Source organism: Protomyctophum parallelum (genome assembly GCF_964188405.1).
Source record: "Protomyctophum parallelum genome assembly, chromosome: 10".
In the NCBI taxonomy this organism is placed as follows: Eukaryota; Metazoa; Chordata; class Actinopteri; order Myctophiformes; family Myctophidae; genus Protomyctophum; species Protomyctophum parallelum.
In genome coordinates this window covers 18,762,535-18,782,177 of record NC_139704.1, presented here as the reverse complement: position 1 = coordinate 18,782,177, position 19,643 = coordinate 18,762,535, and the positions used below count along the sequence as shown (strand labels likewise).

General features: G+C 42.4%; 3 protein-coding genes across 3 annotated transcripts; all 3 read left to right on the top strand.

Moving 5' to 3' along the window:
• Window positions 1–312: 312 nt before the first annotated feature.
• On the top strand, window positions 313–13,436 carry LOC310865713 (hyaluronan-binding protein 2; the record flags this gene model as incomplete). The annotated part of the gene is made up of 12 exons (XM_083774925.1): window positions 313–372; window positions 896–974; window positions 1,473–1,583; window positions 2,193–2,309; window positions 4,091–4,201; window positions 4,821–4,992; window positions 6,103–6,200; window positions 6,472–6,886; window positions 7,372–7,514; window positions 11,327–11,461; window positions 12,123–12,268; window positions 13,275–13,436. The coding sequence occupies 12 exons, from the start codon at window positions 313–315 to the stop codon at window positions 13,434–13,436; spliced, it is 1,749 nt and encodes a 582-aa protein (XP_083631051.1).
• A 1,193-nt stretch (window positions 13,437–14,629) lies between these two features.
• LOC310865712 (phosphatidylinositol transfer protein beta isoform-like) lies at window positions 14,630–15,412 on the top strand (the record flags this gene model as incomplete). Its single annotated transcript, XM_083774924.1, has 1 exon — window positions 14,630–15,412. One exon carries the CDS (start codon window positions 14,630–14,632, stop codon window positions 15,410–15,412), a length of 783 nt encoding a protein of 260 aa, XP_083631050.1.
• Window positions 15,413–18,238: 2,826 nt separating this feature from the next.
• Window positions 18,239–19,075, top strand: LOC310865710 (phosphatidylinositol transfer protein beta isoform-like; the record flags this gene model as incomplete). Its single annotated transcript, XM_083774922.1, has 1 exon — window positions 18,239–19,075. One exon carries the CDS (start codon window positions 18,239–18,241, stop codon window positions 19,073–19,075), a length of 837 nt encoding a protein of 278 aa, XP_083631048.1.
• Between the last annotated feature and the right edge of the window lie 568 nt (window positions 19,076–19,643).

Below are 19,643 nucleotides of genomic sequence, written 5' to 3'. Positions count from 1 at the left end.
ACTTGGCATCAGCCATTTGTTTTTGCAGTTTAATTTGTAAAAAAGTTAAAAAAAAAAAAAATGTTCAAGAAGGCGAGGAGCTCTACTGTATGGTTTGGCATACATTTATTATTATTGTTTGCTCTGTAGGATGTACTGTATAGTGCACTGCACTGATTACAGTTAGACAAACTCCACTGTCCAAGTCCATTAAACAAAACGGATACAGTCACTTGTATGGGCCATGAACATACAGTACAAAGGTTAGTATACTTACACAAATGTTGGGAGTAGATTGTCTCACTCCTGGATGTCCTCTGATCCACTGCCATCATGAACCTTAAAGTCCTCTTCTTGTGCCTGATTTTAACGCTGCTCATCAAACCTGCTGAAGTATGTATTTTGATCCCTTTATTCCTCCCCAGTGCTTGGTGTCAGGCTTGGCAGTACGCAAAACATAGGTTAAGCCACTTACTGTTTCTGTTATAATTAACCACCTTTTCCGTGAATAAAACACCTCTGAATTTGTCATTCATTTTGTGATATTGTCATTCCATGAATTGTCAAAAGGACAGTCAGAGCAGTGAGCATTTGTTTTACAATGACTATGATGTCATCGGCACTGATGAAATCTTCATCATTCTCTCAGCTGAGGAAACTTAAGCGGAAATACAAGCTTCATGTAGAGGATGAGACTCATGTTGCAGAGAGAAAACACTTAAGGCTTTCTGATATCATGGACGGTAAGCACTTTACTCTATTACTCTTTTACTGTACAGTAGGCTATGTGTTAATATTATGTCCCTTATTGGGAAAGAGAGAGAGGGAGAGAGAGTGAGTCAAGAATAAAAGAAAATACATGGGATAAATTATATCTAACAATGTTATGACTCATGTTTTAGACTTTTTCTATCAGATCATAGATCTAAGTGATGACGATGATGACGACGACGATGACAAAGGAGACTGGATCTTTGAACTTCAAGAGCCAGATGGTGAGAATGCAATCTTCTAATTAAGAGATGAATGTTCCCAGATCATTACACTGTATAGTCCACTTGCCAGAATGTGAACCCCGGCATTTTGAGTACCCTACAGTTTTATGTTAGACATGTTGAGTATATGGCTCCCCGGCATTCAGAAACTGCCGGATGCTCACTTGCATAATTTATGTTGAGCAATTTTTTCTAAATTTGCATAATATGCAAAAAAGAAGAAGAAAATCTAATCAAAATGTCATCATACTTTAAGTAGCATGTGACGTGTCAAACTAGGGGATTTTCATGATTCTGAATCCATTTCAAACATTAGTTTGCACAAAAAACACTCGTTGGGCGAAAATCTCCATAGCCGTCATCACAAATGTGATGAGGTCTGAACATTTGGGCAAGTAGTTATGGCCGTTTTTAGAGAATACTGGGCTGGCAAGTAGACTACTGTGTGAACTTCTCGTTTTCCTATGTATCTCTGCATTTACTTTGCACACATCCCAGGACAATGCAACCCGAACCCTTGCCGCAATAATGGCACATGTGAGGAAAAGGGCAAGAGAAGATTCAAATGTGACTGTCCCGAAGGCTTCAAGGGCAAGAAGTGTCAGAAAGGTTTGCCAAATGATTATCTGAGTCCTTTACTGTACTGCCACAGTAAGTTACTTGGTAGGCTATAGTAAGTATATTTACTCAAGTAGCCTACTGTATACAAGTACAATTTCAAGGTAGGCCTACTGCACTTCACTGCGGCATTGTTGTACTTAATACAAAATACTAATACTTAATCCTGTTATTTGATAGCTTTAGTTGCTACAGTAGTTACTTCGCATATTTTGATTATCAATAATTAGAACACAACAGCCTTCGGATGTTTGACCCCATCCTACCTGGCTGGTACATACAGCCTGACAAATTTAACAGTCTTAACAAGGTGACTGTCTGACTGGAATTACAGGAAATGGGCTATGAACTCCACTATTAATTAATGAAGTGCTGATGTTGTCTACTGTGATGTCACAGTAGAGGAAATTATGTTAAATCCTGTTAGATCCTCAACTTCATTAAAACGTGCAAAAATCGGTGAAGTGCCCCTAAGTAAAATTTTGAATGCAGGACGTACTTTTACTCAAGCTCAAAATCGGAGTAGACTACTTCTTCCATCACTGCATGAAACCATAATAATATATAACCATATTAATAATATTATTATTATTACCGCAGCCCGCAAACCTTGTAAGAGGGGCAGATGTGGCCGTGGTGAGTGTGTGCTGACCTCGGCTGCCCCCTTCTATGAATGCAAGTGTAAGGAGCCCTTCCAACCGCCACACTGCAGAACAGGTAGGACTGTCTCTCTTTGGGTTGACTTCATTGATCTGTGTGCTTTAATTACTTGCGCAAGCAGAGCGCGCAAGTAATATTTTCGCCCGGTCCGTATGCACCGTCCCAGCTTTTGATGCGTATGCAAATAAAACAGCAAATTGTGCCTGATTTGCTGGGACCAGATTACATTCATGACCATATGTCTTACATCATCATTGAGAGCTAGTCATACGTGTATATATATGTAATTTGTAAAATAAAATAGCAAATTGTGCCTGATTTGCTGGGACCAGAGCTACATGGTGTGTTACGTGTGTATATGTATAACTAGCTCTCAATGATGACGTAAGAAATATGTGGATTAAAGGACCCAATGCCAGAGTGTAATTGGTCTTCGATTGTGACGTAATGACGATATGTTTTAGTGTTGGGAGGATTAAAGGTAATGTTCCTGTGTATACATGTATGTAATCTGGCACCACTGCATCCGTACAAATTACATACATATGTATGACTAGCTCTCAATGATGACGTAAGAAATATGGTCATGTATGTAATCTGGTCCCAGCAAATCAGGCACAATTTGCTGTTTTATTTGCATACGCATCAAAGTGGCGGGTTGGCTGGGACGGTTTTAGGCGCAAAGTAACCACAGTATACCGCTAATCAACTTACAAATTACATATATATAGTATCTGTATGACTAGCTCTCAATGATGACGTAAGAAATATGGTCATGTATGTAATCTGGTACCAGCAAATCAGGCACAATTTGCTGTTTTATTTGCATACGCATAAAAAGTGGCGGGTTGGCTGGGACGGTTTTTGGCGCAAAGTAACCACAGTATACCGCTAATCAACTTACAAATTACATATGCATATGTATGACTAGCTCTCAATGATGACGTAAGAAATATGGTCATGTATGTAATCTGGTCCCAGCAAATCAGGCACAATTTGCTGTTTTATTTGCATACGCATCAAAAGTGGCAGGTTGGCTGGGACGGTTTTTGGCGCAAAGTAACCACAGTATACCGCTAATCAACTTACAAATTACATATGCATATGTATGACTAGCTCTCAATGATGACGTAAGAAATATGGTCATGTATGTAATCTGGTCCCAGCAAATCAGGCACAATTTGCTGTTTTATTTGCATACGCATAAAAAGTGGCGGGTTGGCTGGGACGTTTTTTGGCGCAAAGTAACCACAGTATACCGCTAATCAACTTACAAATTACATATATATATATAGTATAATTATGTATAACTAGCTCTCAATGATGACGTAAGAAATATGTGGATTAAAGGACCCAATGCCAGAGTGTAATTGGTTTTCGATGGTGACGTAATGACGATATGTTTTAGTGTTGGGAGGATCAAAGGTAATGCTCCTGTGTATACATGTATGTAATCTGGCACCACTGCCGTATCCGGCACAATTTGCTGGGACGGTGCATACGCATAAAAAGTGGCGGGTTGGCTGGGACGGACAAATTACATATACATATACATAGAGTATATGTATATATAATTGGTTGACAGTTTGTAGCGGTCGAAAGTACTTGCGCGCTCTGCTTGCGCACTAGTTGGCCATTTATGGCCTACTAGTGTGGAACAAGCAAGTATGCACTCGACAGAGTGCAGTTCTAGTTGCCTCTGTAGTCAAATTTACTGTAATAGTAGATTTAATAAACAATGTTACCCCTCCATTTTCTGTTGATGTGTTTCTATTACCAGTCACGTTCATTTACATGTTGCTTGCAATCATGAACAAGAAAGCTTTCTTTGTTTTAAGTTTCGTACTGTGAACCCAATCCCTGCAAGAACGGTGGAACATGCGTGCAGAACGACAATGACTTTGACTGCGAGTGCACGGAAGGGTATAAAGGCCGCTTCTGCCATGTTGGTAAATACTATCACTACATGTGACATATATCCTCTTCATTCCATTGTATGTAGACTCACAAATTGTGTACCGACCGAGGTGTGTATATTTACCAGGCTGTGTTGATTTCGCGGACTAATACTATGACGAAAAATGTTCGTCAACTACCCTTTTTCACAAACGAAAGCTAATGGAAACTAAATGAAAACAAAGCTATGATGACTAAATATATTGACAATTTCAAACAATTAAAAACTAGACTAAAATGTTAGGAAGGGACTAGTGGACAAGAGATCCAGTGTAAGTAAATGACAAGTCATTTTACACTTGGTTGCATGCTGAAAATAGTCGATCTACAAGCTCATGATGATAAGAATAGCCACATTTTGTGGCTATTTTCAGCAAGTGTAAAATCTGCCATTACGACGGCATCAAGGCCCGCCAAAATAAATTTTAGTCGACTATATCAACTGTAGCTTTAGTAGACTATAATCGTATGATATTTAGTCAACTAAAACTAGACTAACACTAACACATTCCGGGTGACTAGTCTAAAATGTGACTAAAACAAAAACAAAACTATTCAAGAGACTAAAACTAAAATCTAAATTTTCTGTAAAAATCAACACTGTTATACCAGGGCCCAAGGACTGTTATGTGGAGGACGGCGAGTCGTACCGCGGAAACGTCAGCGAGACAGACGACGGCCATGAATGCCTCTACTGGAACTCTCACTTCATCCTGGAGACAGGAACGAACCCCTTCAGCTCCTATGAGGATGCCGACGGACTGGGCCCGCATAACTTCTGCAGGTCCGCTTTTATTGCACTCACGCACATGGATGCATGTATACATTATACACCAAAAAAGTTGCAAACATATATTTAGAGAGGTAGAAATTATCATTATTATTATTATTATTATCATATTTATTTTAGGGGAAAAATGTTGGGACCAGATTTGACACATTGTACAATAACAAGCCGAAGTCCTGACGTCACTCGCTCATCCCCTGGTTTGCGGAAGTTTTTACTCTATGGAGAATAACCTTAGGTCAACTTAAAATCGTCTCATATAAGAATTGTGGTCCAAAAATAAACAAACTGTCTCTGCGATATTGTCGGGGAGGTGTATCTCTGTATCGTTTACGACAGTCAGTCACTCTCACTCACATATTTGATACAGCAAAAATACTACTAATTCGGTAGCAGTAACATAAGTAAGTACTGTATATGAGCCATGAGGCCCATAGGGCAGGAGCCTATCTCCTGTTTCTGTAGAGTGAGGCAGCTTGATGTACAAGTACATCATGTACGTCATGTCCCCCTGGACATGACGCTAGTATGTCGCAGGAACTTACCCCCAATCCAACCCTTGATGCTGAGTGCCAAGCAGGGAGGCACTGGGTTTTTTCAGAGTCTTTGGTATGACCTGGCCGGGGATTGAACCCCGACCTCCCGGTCTCAAGGCGGAAACTCTAACCACAAGGCCACTGAGCTGGCAGTAACATTAGTCGGGATGATTTGTTTATTTTTGACTCCTACCTGTATACACAGGTTTAATGTTGGTCTTTAGTTCAATGTTTGTTTTGTAAATGCCATTCACAATGAAGGGAAAATTTACGTCATGATGTGCCTCATTATGTCATATTTATGACATTATGTCTCTTTATTGTTTGTGTTGGCACTTTTTGTTTTACATCACCATTACATCACCTAATCAACATGAGTTAGACATTAATATATTAGCGCCCCTCACTTCACACGGGTGTGATTTTTCAAACACAGTTCTTATAGGTGATGAACGAACCCTGGGAACAGCGTCCGATATTGGCATCAGAGTTCGGTGCTGCATATTCTGAAACATGACCTCACATGGTTATAAATTTAAAAAAAATTGCTGCTCATGTTTCTGTGATCCAGAAACCCAGATGGAGACGCAATGCCCTGGTGTTTCTTCAGAAGAGGTCGCAAGCTGTGGTGGGACTACTGTGATGTAACCGAGTGCCCCGAGCCCACAGGTCAGATTGAGAGAGAGAGAGAGAGAGAGAGAGTGACCCATATGCGACAAAGTACATATCCTGCAACATATCCTGCATAACTCTTCAGACAACTCCCTGAAATATCATATTCAGTTTTCAGTAGCATGTCACTTTATTATAGCAGGCACCCCTTTATCAAGTGCGAGAGAGCACGGAATGTGCTCAACTGATTGGCTGAGCACGGAATGTGATGTATGATGATAGAAACGCCCCTCACTTCCACACAAGTGTGATTTCTTTGTATTTTCAGATGAAGTACCAACTAGTGTATCCCCTCCCGGTCCCCAGCCTAAACCAACAGTTCCCCAGCCTAAACCAACAGTTCCCCAGCCTAAACCAACAGTTCCCCAGCCTAAACCAACAGTTCCCCAGCTTAAACCAACAGTTCCCCAGCCTAAACCAACAGTTCCGCAGCCCAAACCAACCGATCCTCAGGCCAGAACAACCGAGACCCCATCCAAACTGGAGCAGTTCACCACCTGTGGGAAACCCGAGCCTAGGAAGCCCCTCACACGTATATATGGAGGTCTGAAAGTGAATCCTGGGGCTCTGCCTTGGCAAGTGTCCCTGCAAGCAAGGCTGAAGGGGACTAGCCTTCCCTATAGACATCTGTGTGGAGGAGTCCTCATCAAGAGCTGCTGGGTACTGACGGCTGCCCACTGCATGTAAGCAATTATTAGGCTACTTAAAAAAAATCACACCTTAACGTGAAGTGTCGAGCGGTGCCTTTGGAGTGTGCAGTTGTTGACTTACTAGAATTTTCGACCTATGGGTCTAACACAAAAAGAAAATTGGTGTTACACAAAAAACTCGGATTCCCATCATGCACCTGCACCCCACACCGATAGTTTCAAAGGACACAAAAACAGCGCCACTAGAAGGTAGGTCACCTAGCGGTATTGCAGCGTCTGTACTCAAACAGACGCATGCACACGCGCACACACGCACGCACGCACACACGCACATACGCACGCACACACACACACACACACACACGGCACGTCATTGGAGCGGTTAGGCACCGCTCATAAATACGTTGTAATGTCATTAAATAGTAAAATGTAACCCATTTGAAGCAAAGGTACTCCTTCTCCAAGATCTTATTGGAGTGAATGCAATCATTTATATTCTGCCACTTTATTTTGAACAGTGATCCAAAGAATGAATTGGAGGTGATGGCAGGAAGTCTGTCACTGGATTTGCAAGAGCCCACAGAGCAAACATTGGTCGTGGAGCAGGCCATAGTTCATGAGAACTACAGAGAGACGTCTGCAGCCGTTTACAATGACATAGGTTAGTGGTTATCAACTCTTTTCATATCAAGGCCCATTATTTATCCTGCATTTGAGCCATGGACCACCATTTGATGAGATGTAGCCTCTCAGACCCAAGACTTGGAATATGTTGTTATCCTTGGATAGGATTTTGTCCACAATTCTATGCTGTATTGATGGTACGGACAATGTACGCATCGCTCCTCCACCACCACCGATCGATACTGTGTTGATCAGTCCGGTGGTGTCCCGCTATTGACGTTCCCCCCAAACCGGTAGTTCCGTTAGTTCCGCCCTGACCATCACTAACGGACTGGGACCACCATCATCAGCGTCGTCGTCATCATCGTCGTCGTCGTCGTCGTCATCATCATCATCATCGTCATCATCATCATCACTGGCATTACCAACCGGCATTACACCGTTTATCACACCTGCCCCAGTGACAGTTCCCCCCCCCCCCCCCCCCCTCCTCCTCCTCCTTCCTCACCCCACACCGCCCCCTCTGAAACACCACAGGGCAGCAAAGGACCATTTTCCACAGATGAACTGGATAAATTATTTTCCAATAGAGGCCTTCACATTATGCATCAGAATATAAACAGTTTAAAATGCCCATCAAAGATCTCGGAGATCAGAGCCATATTTGGAATGGGAAAAGTGGACATTCTCTCCTTTTTAGAGACCAAACTAGATGACTCAGTAAACGATTCCGAAATTGAAATGTTAGGTTATAATATTATCAGAAAGGACAGAGACCGTTCAGGGGGGGGGGGAGTGTGTATATACATAAGAAACAATATTAATTATAATGTACTCTCTGAATTAGGAAAAAATACAGAATCCATCTGGGTGAAGATCATTTTTCCTAAAACAAAACCCTTAATAATAGGTACAATATACAGACCCCCAGACCAAAACCAATTTTACGACCATATTGAAGAGGACTTAACAGAAATAGGAAATTTAGAGACAATTATTTTAGGCGATTATAATACCCACATGTACCGGAAAGACACCAACATTTTCAAATCATTCTCCAGATTTTGTAATTTACATAACCTCACTCAACTGATAAAGCACGTTACTAGGCCAGCCTCTCACTCCACAATCGACCTGATATTGACATCCGACCCGGCCAAAATCTCTCTAAGTGGGGTAATCAAAAGCAGTCTGAGTGACCATAACATTATCATTTGCACACGTAAAATTCACAAATCAGCAGTTCACTGTCATACCACCGTTAAAAAAAGATCCATGAAACAATACTCAAATGATGCTCTCACAGCAGCTTTAGAAGAAATAGACTGGTCACAAAATATCGTTTTTGGCTATCCTGGATAACATTGCTCCCACAAAAATGGTGAGAATCAGGGCCCGTACAGAGCCATGGATGAGTGGTGAAATATTACATGCCATCAAACTGAGAAACAAATACTATTCAGAATATAACAAAAATAAAAATGTCCAAATTCATGACAAATTCAAAAGACAAAGAAATATAGTAAAGAGACTAATCACAAACGCCAAAAAAGACTACATTAATGATAATTTTGAATCAAACAAACAACACCCAGACAAATTATGGGAGGCTCTAAATAAACTAGGTTGCAGCAACAAACTTCAAACGAAATCTTCTAATTTCTGTATCATATCAAGCGGTGCCATTATCACTGACAAATTATTAGTAGCAAACTGTTTCAATAATTTCTTCACCAATATTGCCACACAATTAGTAAATAAACTCCCCCCGCATTCTGGCCTGTACGGTTCTGATCACATTAAAGCACATTACGCAAAACTAGGCGCTATAAACGACTCATTCTCATTCAAATCAGTAACTAATGAAGAGGTGCTAAAAAAACTAAACGCCCTTCAGCCAAACAAGGCCACTGGTCATGACAACTTACCAACCAGATTCCTCAGGGACGCTGCTGTCTCTATAGCCCCTATAATAACCCACATCTCAAACCTATCCATCAGTCAAAGCCACGTTCCCCAGGAACTTAAAATGGCACGAGTAATCCCCCTGTACAAAAAGGGAAGTAAATTAGACACAGGAAACTACTGCCCTGTCTCTATCTTGTGTTCTATGTCCAAAATCATAGAGAGAATAATTTATGAACAAATTAGCAGATATTTAAGCGAACGCAATCTGCTGTTCGAATTCCAATCCGGTTTCAGAACATCACACTCCACTGACACATGCCTATTATATCTAAATGACTACATCAAACGCGAGGTAGACGCGGGGAAATACTGTGGGATGGTCATGCTGGACCTTCAAAAGGCATTTGATACTGTCAATCATTCAATCCTACTGGACAAGCTGAAGGCGACTGGTTTTGATAGTACTTCACTATGTTGGATGAGGTCCTACCTGGAAGGTAGAGAACAAATGGTTGACATTATTGGAACCATGTCCTCCCCCCTCCCAGTGAACTGTGGGGTTCCCCAAGGAAGCATATTAGGGCCATTACTCTTCCTACTATATATTAACGACATGAGCGCTGCATGTAATTGTAAGTTGTTTTTGTTTGCCGATGACTCAGCACTCCTGATTTCGGGAGAAAACAAAGTGCAGGTTGAGGAGGCTCTTAGTACAGAACTCACAAAAATCCGAACCTGGCTTACCGATAACAAGCTCTCATTGCACCTCGGGAAAACCGAATCCATCCTTTTTGGGTCCAACCATTCCCTGAGTAAGATAAATGGAGATGATTTTAAGGTCCGTGTCGATGACATAGTCATCTCTAGCAAAGTAGAGATCACATATCTAGGATGTATCCTTGACAATAAACTGACAGGAGATAGCATGGCATCAAGGGTGATCAAAATAATTAATCAAAGGACAAGATTCTTAGGCAGAATATCCTCCTTCATTAACAAAAGGGCCCTCAGGACCTTAGCTGGAGCCCTCATACTGCCCATCTTTGACTATGCTTGTACGTCCTGGTTCCCTAACACCTCAATGGCACATAAAACCAAGCTTCAAACTTCTCAAAACAAACTAATCCGTCTTCTTCTCCACCTAGGGCCCATGACCCACCTATATGCGGAGCATTTTGACAGCATAGGCTGGCTCAGGGTGGAAGACAGAGTCAAGCAATTGAAGATGGGCCTGACTTTCAAAATTGTAAATGCAACTTTACCCTCCATGCCCTCAGTACCCACTTACTTGTCTAATTACTTTAAAAAAGTGAGCAACACCCACAGCTATAAAACTAGAGGGAGCGTGAACAACGATCTGGTGCCACCCATTTATAAAACAAATATGAGCAAATTCACCTTTCAAAGCACTGCTACCCAGGTGTGGAATGCCCTCCCCCCCATCGCTCAAAACGAACAAATCACTGGCTTCCTTCAAGACAGGCCTAAAAATTCACCTGTCAGCAGGTCAAAGGGAGAGGAGGTGATCGCCCCAGCCTCTTTGTGCGAATAACCCCCTTCTGATTAAACCTTCGTCCCCAACCTGTGCATACTGTATATTTCATGTTTAGAGGAAATGTATATGTTGCTTTAAATTATTATTGTTATATCACTTACTATTACTGTGTTAACTTATTATTCATGTCATGTGTGAGTGTATAGGACCTGAATGGAAACAAGGCCGCAAAAATTAAAATTAAGTAATGCAGAACAATAATTTTACACTCTCAAGTGTTAGCTGGGGGCCACCTGGAAACCCCTCAATCAATTGGTGGTTCCCAGACCACTGGTTGAAAACCACTGATATAGGTGATCAATGTACGGTAGCTCAACTCTTAACCCAAAATCGCTACGTTTATCGTCATGCACATATGGTCATAAATGTCCTCTTATCTGTTTTAGCTTTGTTGAAGCTGAAAGGTGCAAACGGCATCTGTGCCAACGAGACCCAGTTTGTGAAGGCGGCTTGTCTGCCTGATGCTCCATTTCCTGATGGATCAGAGTGCTCCATTGCTGGATGGGGTGCTACGGAGGATTGTAAGAACATTATTATTAGGATTGGGTGCTACGGAGTATTGTAAGAACAGTATTGTAAGAACATTATTATTAGGCTATTTCAAAACTCTTTAAAAAAAAAATCACATTCCGGCCAATCACAATTGTCGTCCTCACTTTTCTGTCCTCACTTTTTGAGGGGCGCTAGCCGCTCCTATATTCAGCTATAGTGTAGATTTTTATCTTACACAAGCATAAATTCCCATTGAAAATGAATGGAGAATTTACGTCATGATGATGTACGATGATAAGAGCGCCCCTCACTCAATTTTCTGTCCTCACTTTGTATCCTCAATTCCGTGCTCAGCCAATCAAATCATCGCTATGGGGGGTGCACACATTGCTCAGCCAATCAAATCATCGCTATAGAGTACACACACACAAAAGCTGGGGCTAGCGCCCCTGAAAAACATTCCCAAAAAAACTTAATTTTTCTAATAGAAGTAGTGAAAATAGCCGATCTACAAGCTCTTGTGAATTTGTAGATCTGCTAATTTCACTAGTTTGGTTCCTGGGAAAATGTCAATGGGGGGGGGGGGGGGGGGGGTCTTGAGCTAAAATGTTTGGGAACCACTGAATAGAGAGTTTAAGTGATTGGTTACAGTATACCTTCTTTTTCATTTCATTCCTGGTGGCGGTATAGCTCAATATGGTTCGCGGTACCTAATGGATGCCCAGGTGCTGCTCATTGACCAGCAGAAGTGCTCTGACAAGACGGTCTATGGGAACGTCATTGACGGCAGCATGTTCTGTGCCGGCTACCTGCAAGGAGGGATAGACTCATGCCAGGTCAGTATGGAGGAATCCGTGTGTGTGTGTGTGTGTGTGTGTGTGTGTGTGTGTGTGTGTGTGTGTGTGTGTGTGTGTGTGTGTGTGTGTGTATGTGTGTGCGATGCTGCAGGAAATGGATTAAAAAGAAACCAACGTATCGACATTTAAGGTCTTCTTCAGGGAATGTGTGGTCCTTTGTCTGCCGAGTACATAGTGATCTCTGATCAGTACTCTGGTGATAAAACAAACAAACAAACAAACAAAATATACTGTATGCATGTATATTGTTCCGTGAAACATTTTGTATAATAGGGACAGTATTCTACACCTCTGCTAATGTTCAATTTCAAAATGGTTTAACTGAAAGGGTGTGGCTCCCATAATAAAAATAAATAAAATACAGGGGTGTATCGTATCGTTACACCGTATGTTGTAAACATAGGCCTACTATATATTTCCTGTGGTCCTATGTAATGCCTTGTTTGCAACCCATGCCCTACACAGCCCTGGGAAGCCCACCCACCCTGCCGGAAATATGCGCTCCCCTTTTGTTTGAAATTGATTGACATTTTTATTTCACACTATGCAGAATGGGTACATTTCAAACAAAAGCACAAAACAATACAAAGATTGTTACTGTGGACGACACCATGAGTAGGCCTATTCAGGGGTGCCCACACTTTTTTGACTTGAGAGCTACTTTCAAAATGACCAGCTGAACATGATCTACCCACCAAAAACATAATACCATTGCTCAAAATGGCTTTGTAATAGCGGCGCTGGCATTATATTTAAGACAAATGCACTTGGAATGGGAAAGGGGAGAAATGAAATAGGTAGAGTTTTTTTGTATTTCATTTGTAATCTACTGACATTTGTGCGCAGCAACACGCTTGAAAACAAAGTATTGCATTGAGCTGACATATAACATAAAATACTAGATAACATACAATAGGCCCTATTGTATGTTATCTAGTATTTTATGTTATTCACATTTATAAAGGATGTTAATTTCATGTTCCAGGGTGACTCTGGAGGCCCGCTGACATGTGAGAGGAATAATACCCATTTCCTTTATGGTCTTGTGAGCTGGGGAGACAAATGTGCTGTAGAGAATAAACCAGGCGTCTATGCAAAGGTCACCCACTTCCTGGACTGGATCAAGTCAAAGACGCAAGCGGTATAAGTATTGCTGTAAAACGATGGCTTGGGGGAAAAGTGTAATATAAATGATGTTTAACCAGTTAACTCATCACTTGTTTCCTGTTGATTTATGCAGTGATTTTTGTCATAAATAAACAGTTCTTTCATAATTCCAACGTGTATATTATATTATAGCCTACACAGTCAATCAGCAGTGCAGTGGAGTAAGCAGATTCAGTCCCTCAAGTCAAGTGTATTATTATAAGATTTGTATGACTGCATAAAGAGATAAATGCAAAGCAGCACATCTGCTACTTTTGATACTTTTGTGATGCCGTAGCAAGTAGAGCAATAATTTTCAAAAAATATATATATGAATATGAATATGGAGATAAGAGGTTTCTGGCCACAACATGTAAGCCATATTTAATGTTTTAGCAGTTAGGCTACCACTCAATAAACAAGTAAGACGCCCTGAGGGCAAGAAGTGAAATTGCCCTAAAGGGCGAGGTTGCTTGCACGCATCCGCCTGGGTGATGGAAGACTGCTGGGCTGGCGCTTTGGCATGGGGGGTCAGATCAACATATGGAATGAATTCTGTACTGTCCATATAGTGTGTCTTGAGTGTACAGGGTTTGATAAGGTCAGATCAACATGGAATGTCAGAACAGGTCAGCTCCATATATGGAGATCTAAGTGTCGCAGCAGAGGCAGTGTCTTGAGTGTACAGGTTTTGATGAGGTCTGGCCATATATGGAGTGTGTCTTGAGTGTACAGGGTTTGATGAGGTCAGATCAACATGTGGAATATGGAATGTGTCTTGAGTGTAGGGAGACCTGACGGACGGACGGACGGGCAGGTTTTTCATGTTTTCATAGTAATCTGCGACCTACAGTTGCAATAAAATGCACCGCATTGAAGAGAACCTCCTTCATTACGTTTTGCTGACTTTGCGTGGCTGCTGGTGTCGTCATAACATGTGGCCAATATCACAGTATATATCACTAGTGTATTACTAGCCGTGGGCATACAATGTCCATGGCGTTATTAGGTAACTGTTTGTGTGACGTCAGCATAGAACCCAGTCAAATATATATGCTGCAGATGCCTCTAGACAGAGAGCAAGACCTACAGTTCGAGGCAACTATCCTGAACACTTTCCGTTAATGACTGTCAACTTGAAAGAAAGTTGGGCGTATACTGTTCTGCATGTTGTTTAGACTGTAAACAGTCAGCATGATCATTAAAGAATATCGAATCATCCTCCCTGTTTCAATGTCAGAATTCCAGGTGGGCCATCGCTACTCGACTGCATCGGCTAGTAAGATGGGAGACAGACAGGTGGAGGTGGAAGTGTTGTCTAATGAGTCCTATACTAAAGATGGGGAGAGCGGACAGTACACACACAAGAGATATCGCCATAACAACTTGCCAAAAGTTTTTACTTGGTTTTGTCCTAAATCAACCCTTTTCCACGAGGAGGCCTGGAATGCGTACCCTAATTGCCGGACCACTATTACAAATGAGTACATGAAGGACAAATTTTTCATCATGATTGAGACACGGCACAAGCCTGACATGGGAGAGGAGGACAATGTTCACGGATTAGACGAAGAGGAATGGAGGAAAGTTGAAGTTGTTCACATCAACATTGCTGACAGAAGTCAATTACCGAGAGCAGACTACGACCCTGAAGCGGATCCCGCCATATTCGAATCGGAGAAGACAGGAAGAGGGCCCCTCGGACCTGACTGGAAGAATGAACTCAATGACATGAATTGTCCTCATATGTGTATCTATAAGCTAGTCAAGGTCCTGTTCAAGTTTTGTGGTTTCCAGAGTAAGACGGAGGAATATATACAGGCGCAAGAAAAGCGCATAATTACCCTCTTCCATAGACAGCTGTTTTGCTGGATTGACCATTGGATCGACCTGACGATGGAAGATGTATGTCGCCTGGAGGATGAAATTAAGAATGACCTGAAGATTAATATGGAGAACTGTGACACAGGCGACTGAAAAGTGATACTAACCTGCTTAGTACACTACATACACGACATACACTAATGCATGTGGCTCTGGTGAGATGAGCTGTGTGTCCTGATACATCAACCCAGCACATCTGGATCACCATATACCAATACCAGATCTACCCAGTCAATATGCACTGAACACGAGCAAATCCATACTCAATTCTGATACACTTGAAATTAGCTCCAGTTTAAGCTTTACAGTATGAGATGAACGAATGAGGCTGGGTTTGGCTTCTGAGCAAACCCAGCCTCAGAAGTATTGCCAACCAGGCCAACAACAGCCATTACTGTTATGCTATTACTATATTCTCTCTAAATACCGGTATCTGGAGATGTGTGTGTCTATACGGAGATCCCGAAATCTCCCTAGTTGGTGTCAAACGTGACTGATGACATCATAAACTGGCCTCCGGGTACTCTGACATGGGTACTGACGTCATAGCACCTGCTGACAAACCGGTACTGCATTTGTAACTTTAATATGATGATTGGCAATGTTTTTTTTACGTTTTTTTGCGGTTAAGTTTGAATTGTCTTTTTTAGTATGGTAGTTAGTTACAATTAAAGTACCTGTTGTTGTGCAGTAGTGCAGTACCAATTTAGAACGAGCGACTGCCAACTGGTGGTGCCATATCTTATAAGGTTTTCAGCTATTACTTACAATGGTGGAAACGTTCTCTTTCTAAATGCTATGCTCTCCTGTACTGTTGCTTCTCTGCATGCATGAATCCGCCTGGCATCCCCCAACTGGAACCTGTATTATGTTATGTTATTAATGGCAAGGTATTAGGCACTGCCCTCATTTACCTTCAAGCCATCACAGATTAGTTGAACAGCCAATGGATGGTGACTCATCTCCATCCAACACAGCTTTGGGCTGTCTTTTCTGCCTCTCTCCAGCTGGTTCCCCGTCTCTTCAGCTCCACCTCAGTGTCTCGCCTCAAGGTGTTCTTTAGGCCGCCCTATCTTCGCTTCACCTGCCTGGGGGTTCCAAGTCAGGGCCTGCCTGGGGGTTCCAAGTCAGGGCCTGCCTGGGGGCTCCAAGTCAGGGCCTGCCTGGGGGCTCCAAGTCAGGGCCTGCCTGGGGGTTCCAAGTCAGGGCCTGCCTGGGGGTTCCAAGTCAGGGCCTGCCTGGGGGTTCCAAGTCAGGGCCTGCCTGGGGGCTCCAAGTCAGGGGCTGCCTGGCATGTAGTACTAGCTGCCGGTTTCCTCAGGGTGTGACCGATCCATCCCCACTTTCTTATCAAGATCTGTTTCTCCCACCGGTTCCTGTCTCCCTTTCCATTCCATTTCCTCATTTCTGATGCCAATGGATGTGAGTGATAATTTATGCCTATTCATCCAAAATTAGTACAGTTGTAACTCAGGTCCGTTTGACTAAGAATATAGAAGGTTTAAGCTGTTAAGTCAGTGAGGTTGGTTTAGACTGTAACAACCCCTACGGTTTGGACTACGGAAGGTATAGACAACCACGTGTCTCACCTATACTCAAAGTGGTGTCATCCCCTATGTTCCCTGGGTTCTATGGTCCCCGCTTACCTTGAGGTTAGGGTTGTAAACGTGGAACCTAGAACCCAAGGAACATAGATAGCTGCTCATTTTCACCTGACCAGGGGCAGAGCTAGAATCACTCTCAAGCTGATATATCAGAGTACAGAGAATATATATAGTAGAATACCTCCACAAATTTTTACACATATATTTTGAGCGTTTTAAAATATTTAAAGCCCCATTTTCAGTAGACATTACCTTAGTGTCCAAATGTTAAAACTTTTGCTCTTCAATGCCAATTGCTTATTAGAAACATTGTAATTGTATTCTGTTCAATGGAGAATATAATCTTTTCTTCGGTTGCCATTTATTTAACTGGCATTCATAAAGTTCAATTCTGGGTTAAACCAGACTGGGTCCAATTAATGGTGTGGCTTCATGTGGCCAGTCTATGATGCCAGTCCTCTATTACTATTTGGTAATATACGGTATATGTATATGTAATTTGTTAATTGATTAGCAGTATACTGTGGTTACTTGGGTCGTTACCTGCGTATGATGTCATGGTATAACTGGCTCTTGATGGTGACTTAATAATGATATGTTTCAGTGTCGGGTGGATTAAAGGTAATGCCCCTATGTATACAATACGTAATCTGACACCAATGCCAAAAAAACATGACTTGCACGCTCTGCTTGCGCAAGTAATGACTTATAATATTTTCAGTTCAGTAACCAAATGGACCCTCTTTGGTGGGCCATGAGCTATATATATATATGTAAACATAAGAGGGGTTAGCAATTTAGCACCCCTCAAAAATAAATCACACTTGTGTGACGTGAGGGGCATTCTTATGATCATACATCATCATACATCACATGCAGTGCTCAGCCAATCTAATCATCACTATGGGGTACACACAGATGCACAAAGCTGGGCATAGGAGGGGCTAGCTAGCGCCCCTCAACAATCTTATCATTGTCCATTTTAGCCATACTACAGTACATAGTTACTGCTAGTACAACAACCAAACCGGTGGTAGGGGCCGGTCAACACAACACACAGGCATCTCTGTTTGGAGGACATACCATTTCAAATTCAGGACACCCCTGCAAAAATTGGCATTGTTAGACAATGGTTTGTGTTGTGTGTGATGTTAGATCAGAGCTTGGTCAGCCTATAAGGTGTTGGAGGGTGATGATACCATTAGACGCGTAGCTAGATATTCTGTAGAACTATAGTTTTCTTGCCTCAACGGCTGTCAAGTTGAAGAGGTGTTGTATTTACACTGTTCTGCATACCACCATTCCACAAGTCAACATGCTCGTTAGGGAATTTCGAATCGTCTTACCCATTTCGGTAGAGGAGTACCGGGTGGGCCAGCTATACACGACCGCAGAGGCAAGTAAGCAAGAGACAGGCGCAGGACAAGGCGTGGAAGTGTTGGTCAACGAGCCCTATGAAAAAGATGGCGAGTCAGGACAGTACACACACAAGATCTACCACATGAATTGTAAAGATGGGGAGAGCAGACAGTACACACACAAGATATATCGCCATAACAACTTGCCAAAAGGTTTTACTTGGTTTTGTCCTAAATCAACCCTTTTCCACGAGGAGGCCTGGAATGCGTACCCTAATTGCCGGACCATTATTACAAATGAGTACATGAAGGACAATTTTTTCATCATGACTGAGACACGGCACAAGCCTGACATGGGAGAGGAGGACAATGTCCACGGATTAGACGAAGAGGAATGGAGGAAAGTTGAAGTTGTTCACATCAACATTGCTGACAGAAGTCAATTACCGAGAGCAGACTACGACCCTGAAGCGGATCCCGCCATATTCGAATCAGAGAAGACAGGAAGAGGGCCCCTCGGACCTGACTGGAAGAATGAACTCAATGACATGAATTGTCCTCATATGTGTATCTATAAGCTAGTCAAGGTCCTGTTCAAGTTTTGTGGTTTCCAGAGTAAGACGGAGGAATATATACAGGCGCAAGAAAAGCGCATAATTACCCTCTTCCATAGACAGCTGTTTTGCTGGATTGACCATTGGATCGACCTGACGATGGAAGATGTATGTCGCCTGGAGGATGAAATTAAGAATGACCTGAAGATTAATATGGAGAACTGTGACACAGGCGACTGAAAAGTGATACTAACCTGCTTAGTACACAAGTAAGACGCGCAAACGCGGGAAGCGAACGCAGCTCGTGTGTGTGTGGTTGTGTGTGTGTGTGTGTGTGTGTGTGTGTGTGTGTGTGTGTGTGTGTGTGTGTGTGTGTGTGCTACAGCTGCGCCCTGTGTGTGTGTGTGTGTGTGTGTGTGTGCTACAGCTGCGCCCTCTGGTGGCGGGCGGGTGTTGTCACAGCGGGACAGACACACAGACATGAGCAGCAGGGTCTCATAGTAAGTGGCTCACTGCGTTCGCAACTACATACACGACATACACTAATGCATGTGGCTCTGGTGAGATGAGCTGTGTGTCCTGATACATCAACCCAGCACATCTGGATCACCATATACCAATACCAGATCTACCCAGTCAATATGCACTGAACACGAGCAAATCCATACTCAATTCTGATACACTTGAAATTAGCTCCAGTTTAAGCTTTACAGTATGAGATGAACGAATGAGGCTGGGTTTGGCTTCTGAGCAAACCCAGCCTCAGAAGTATTGCCAACCAGGCCAACAACAGCCATTACTGTTATGC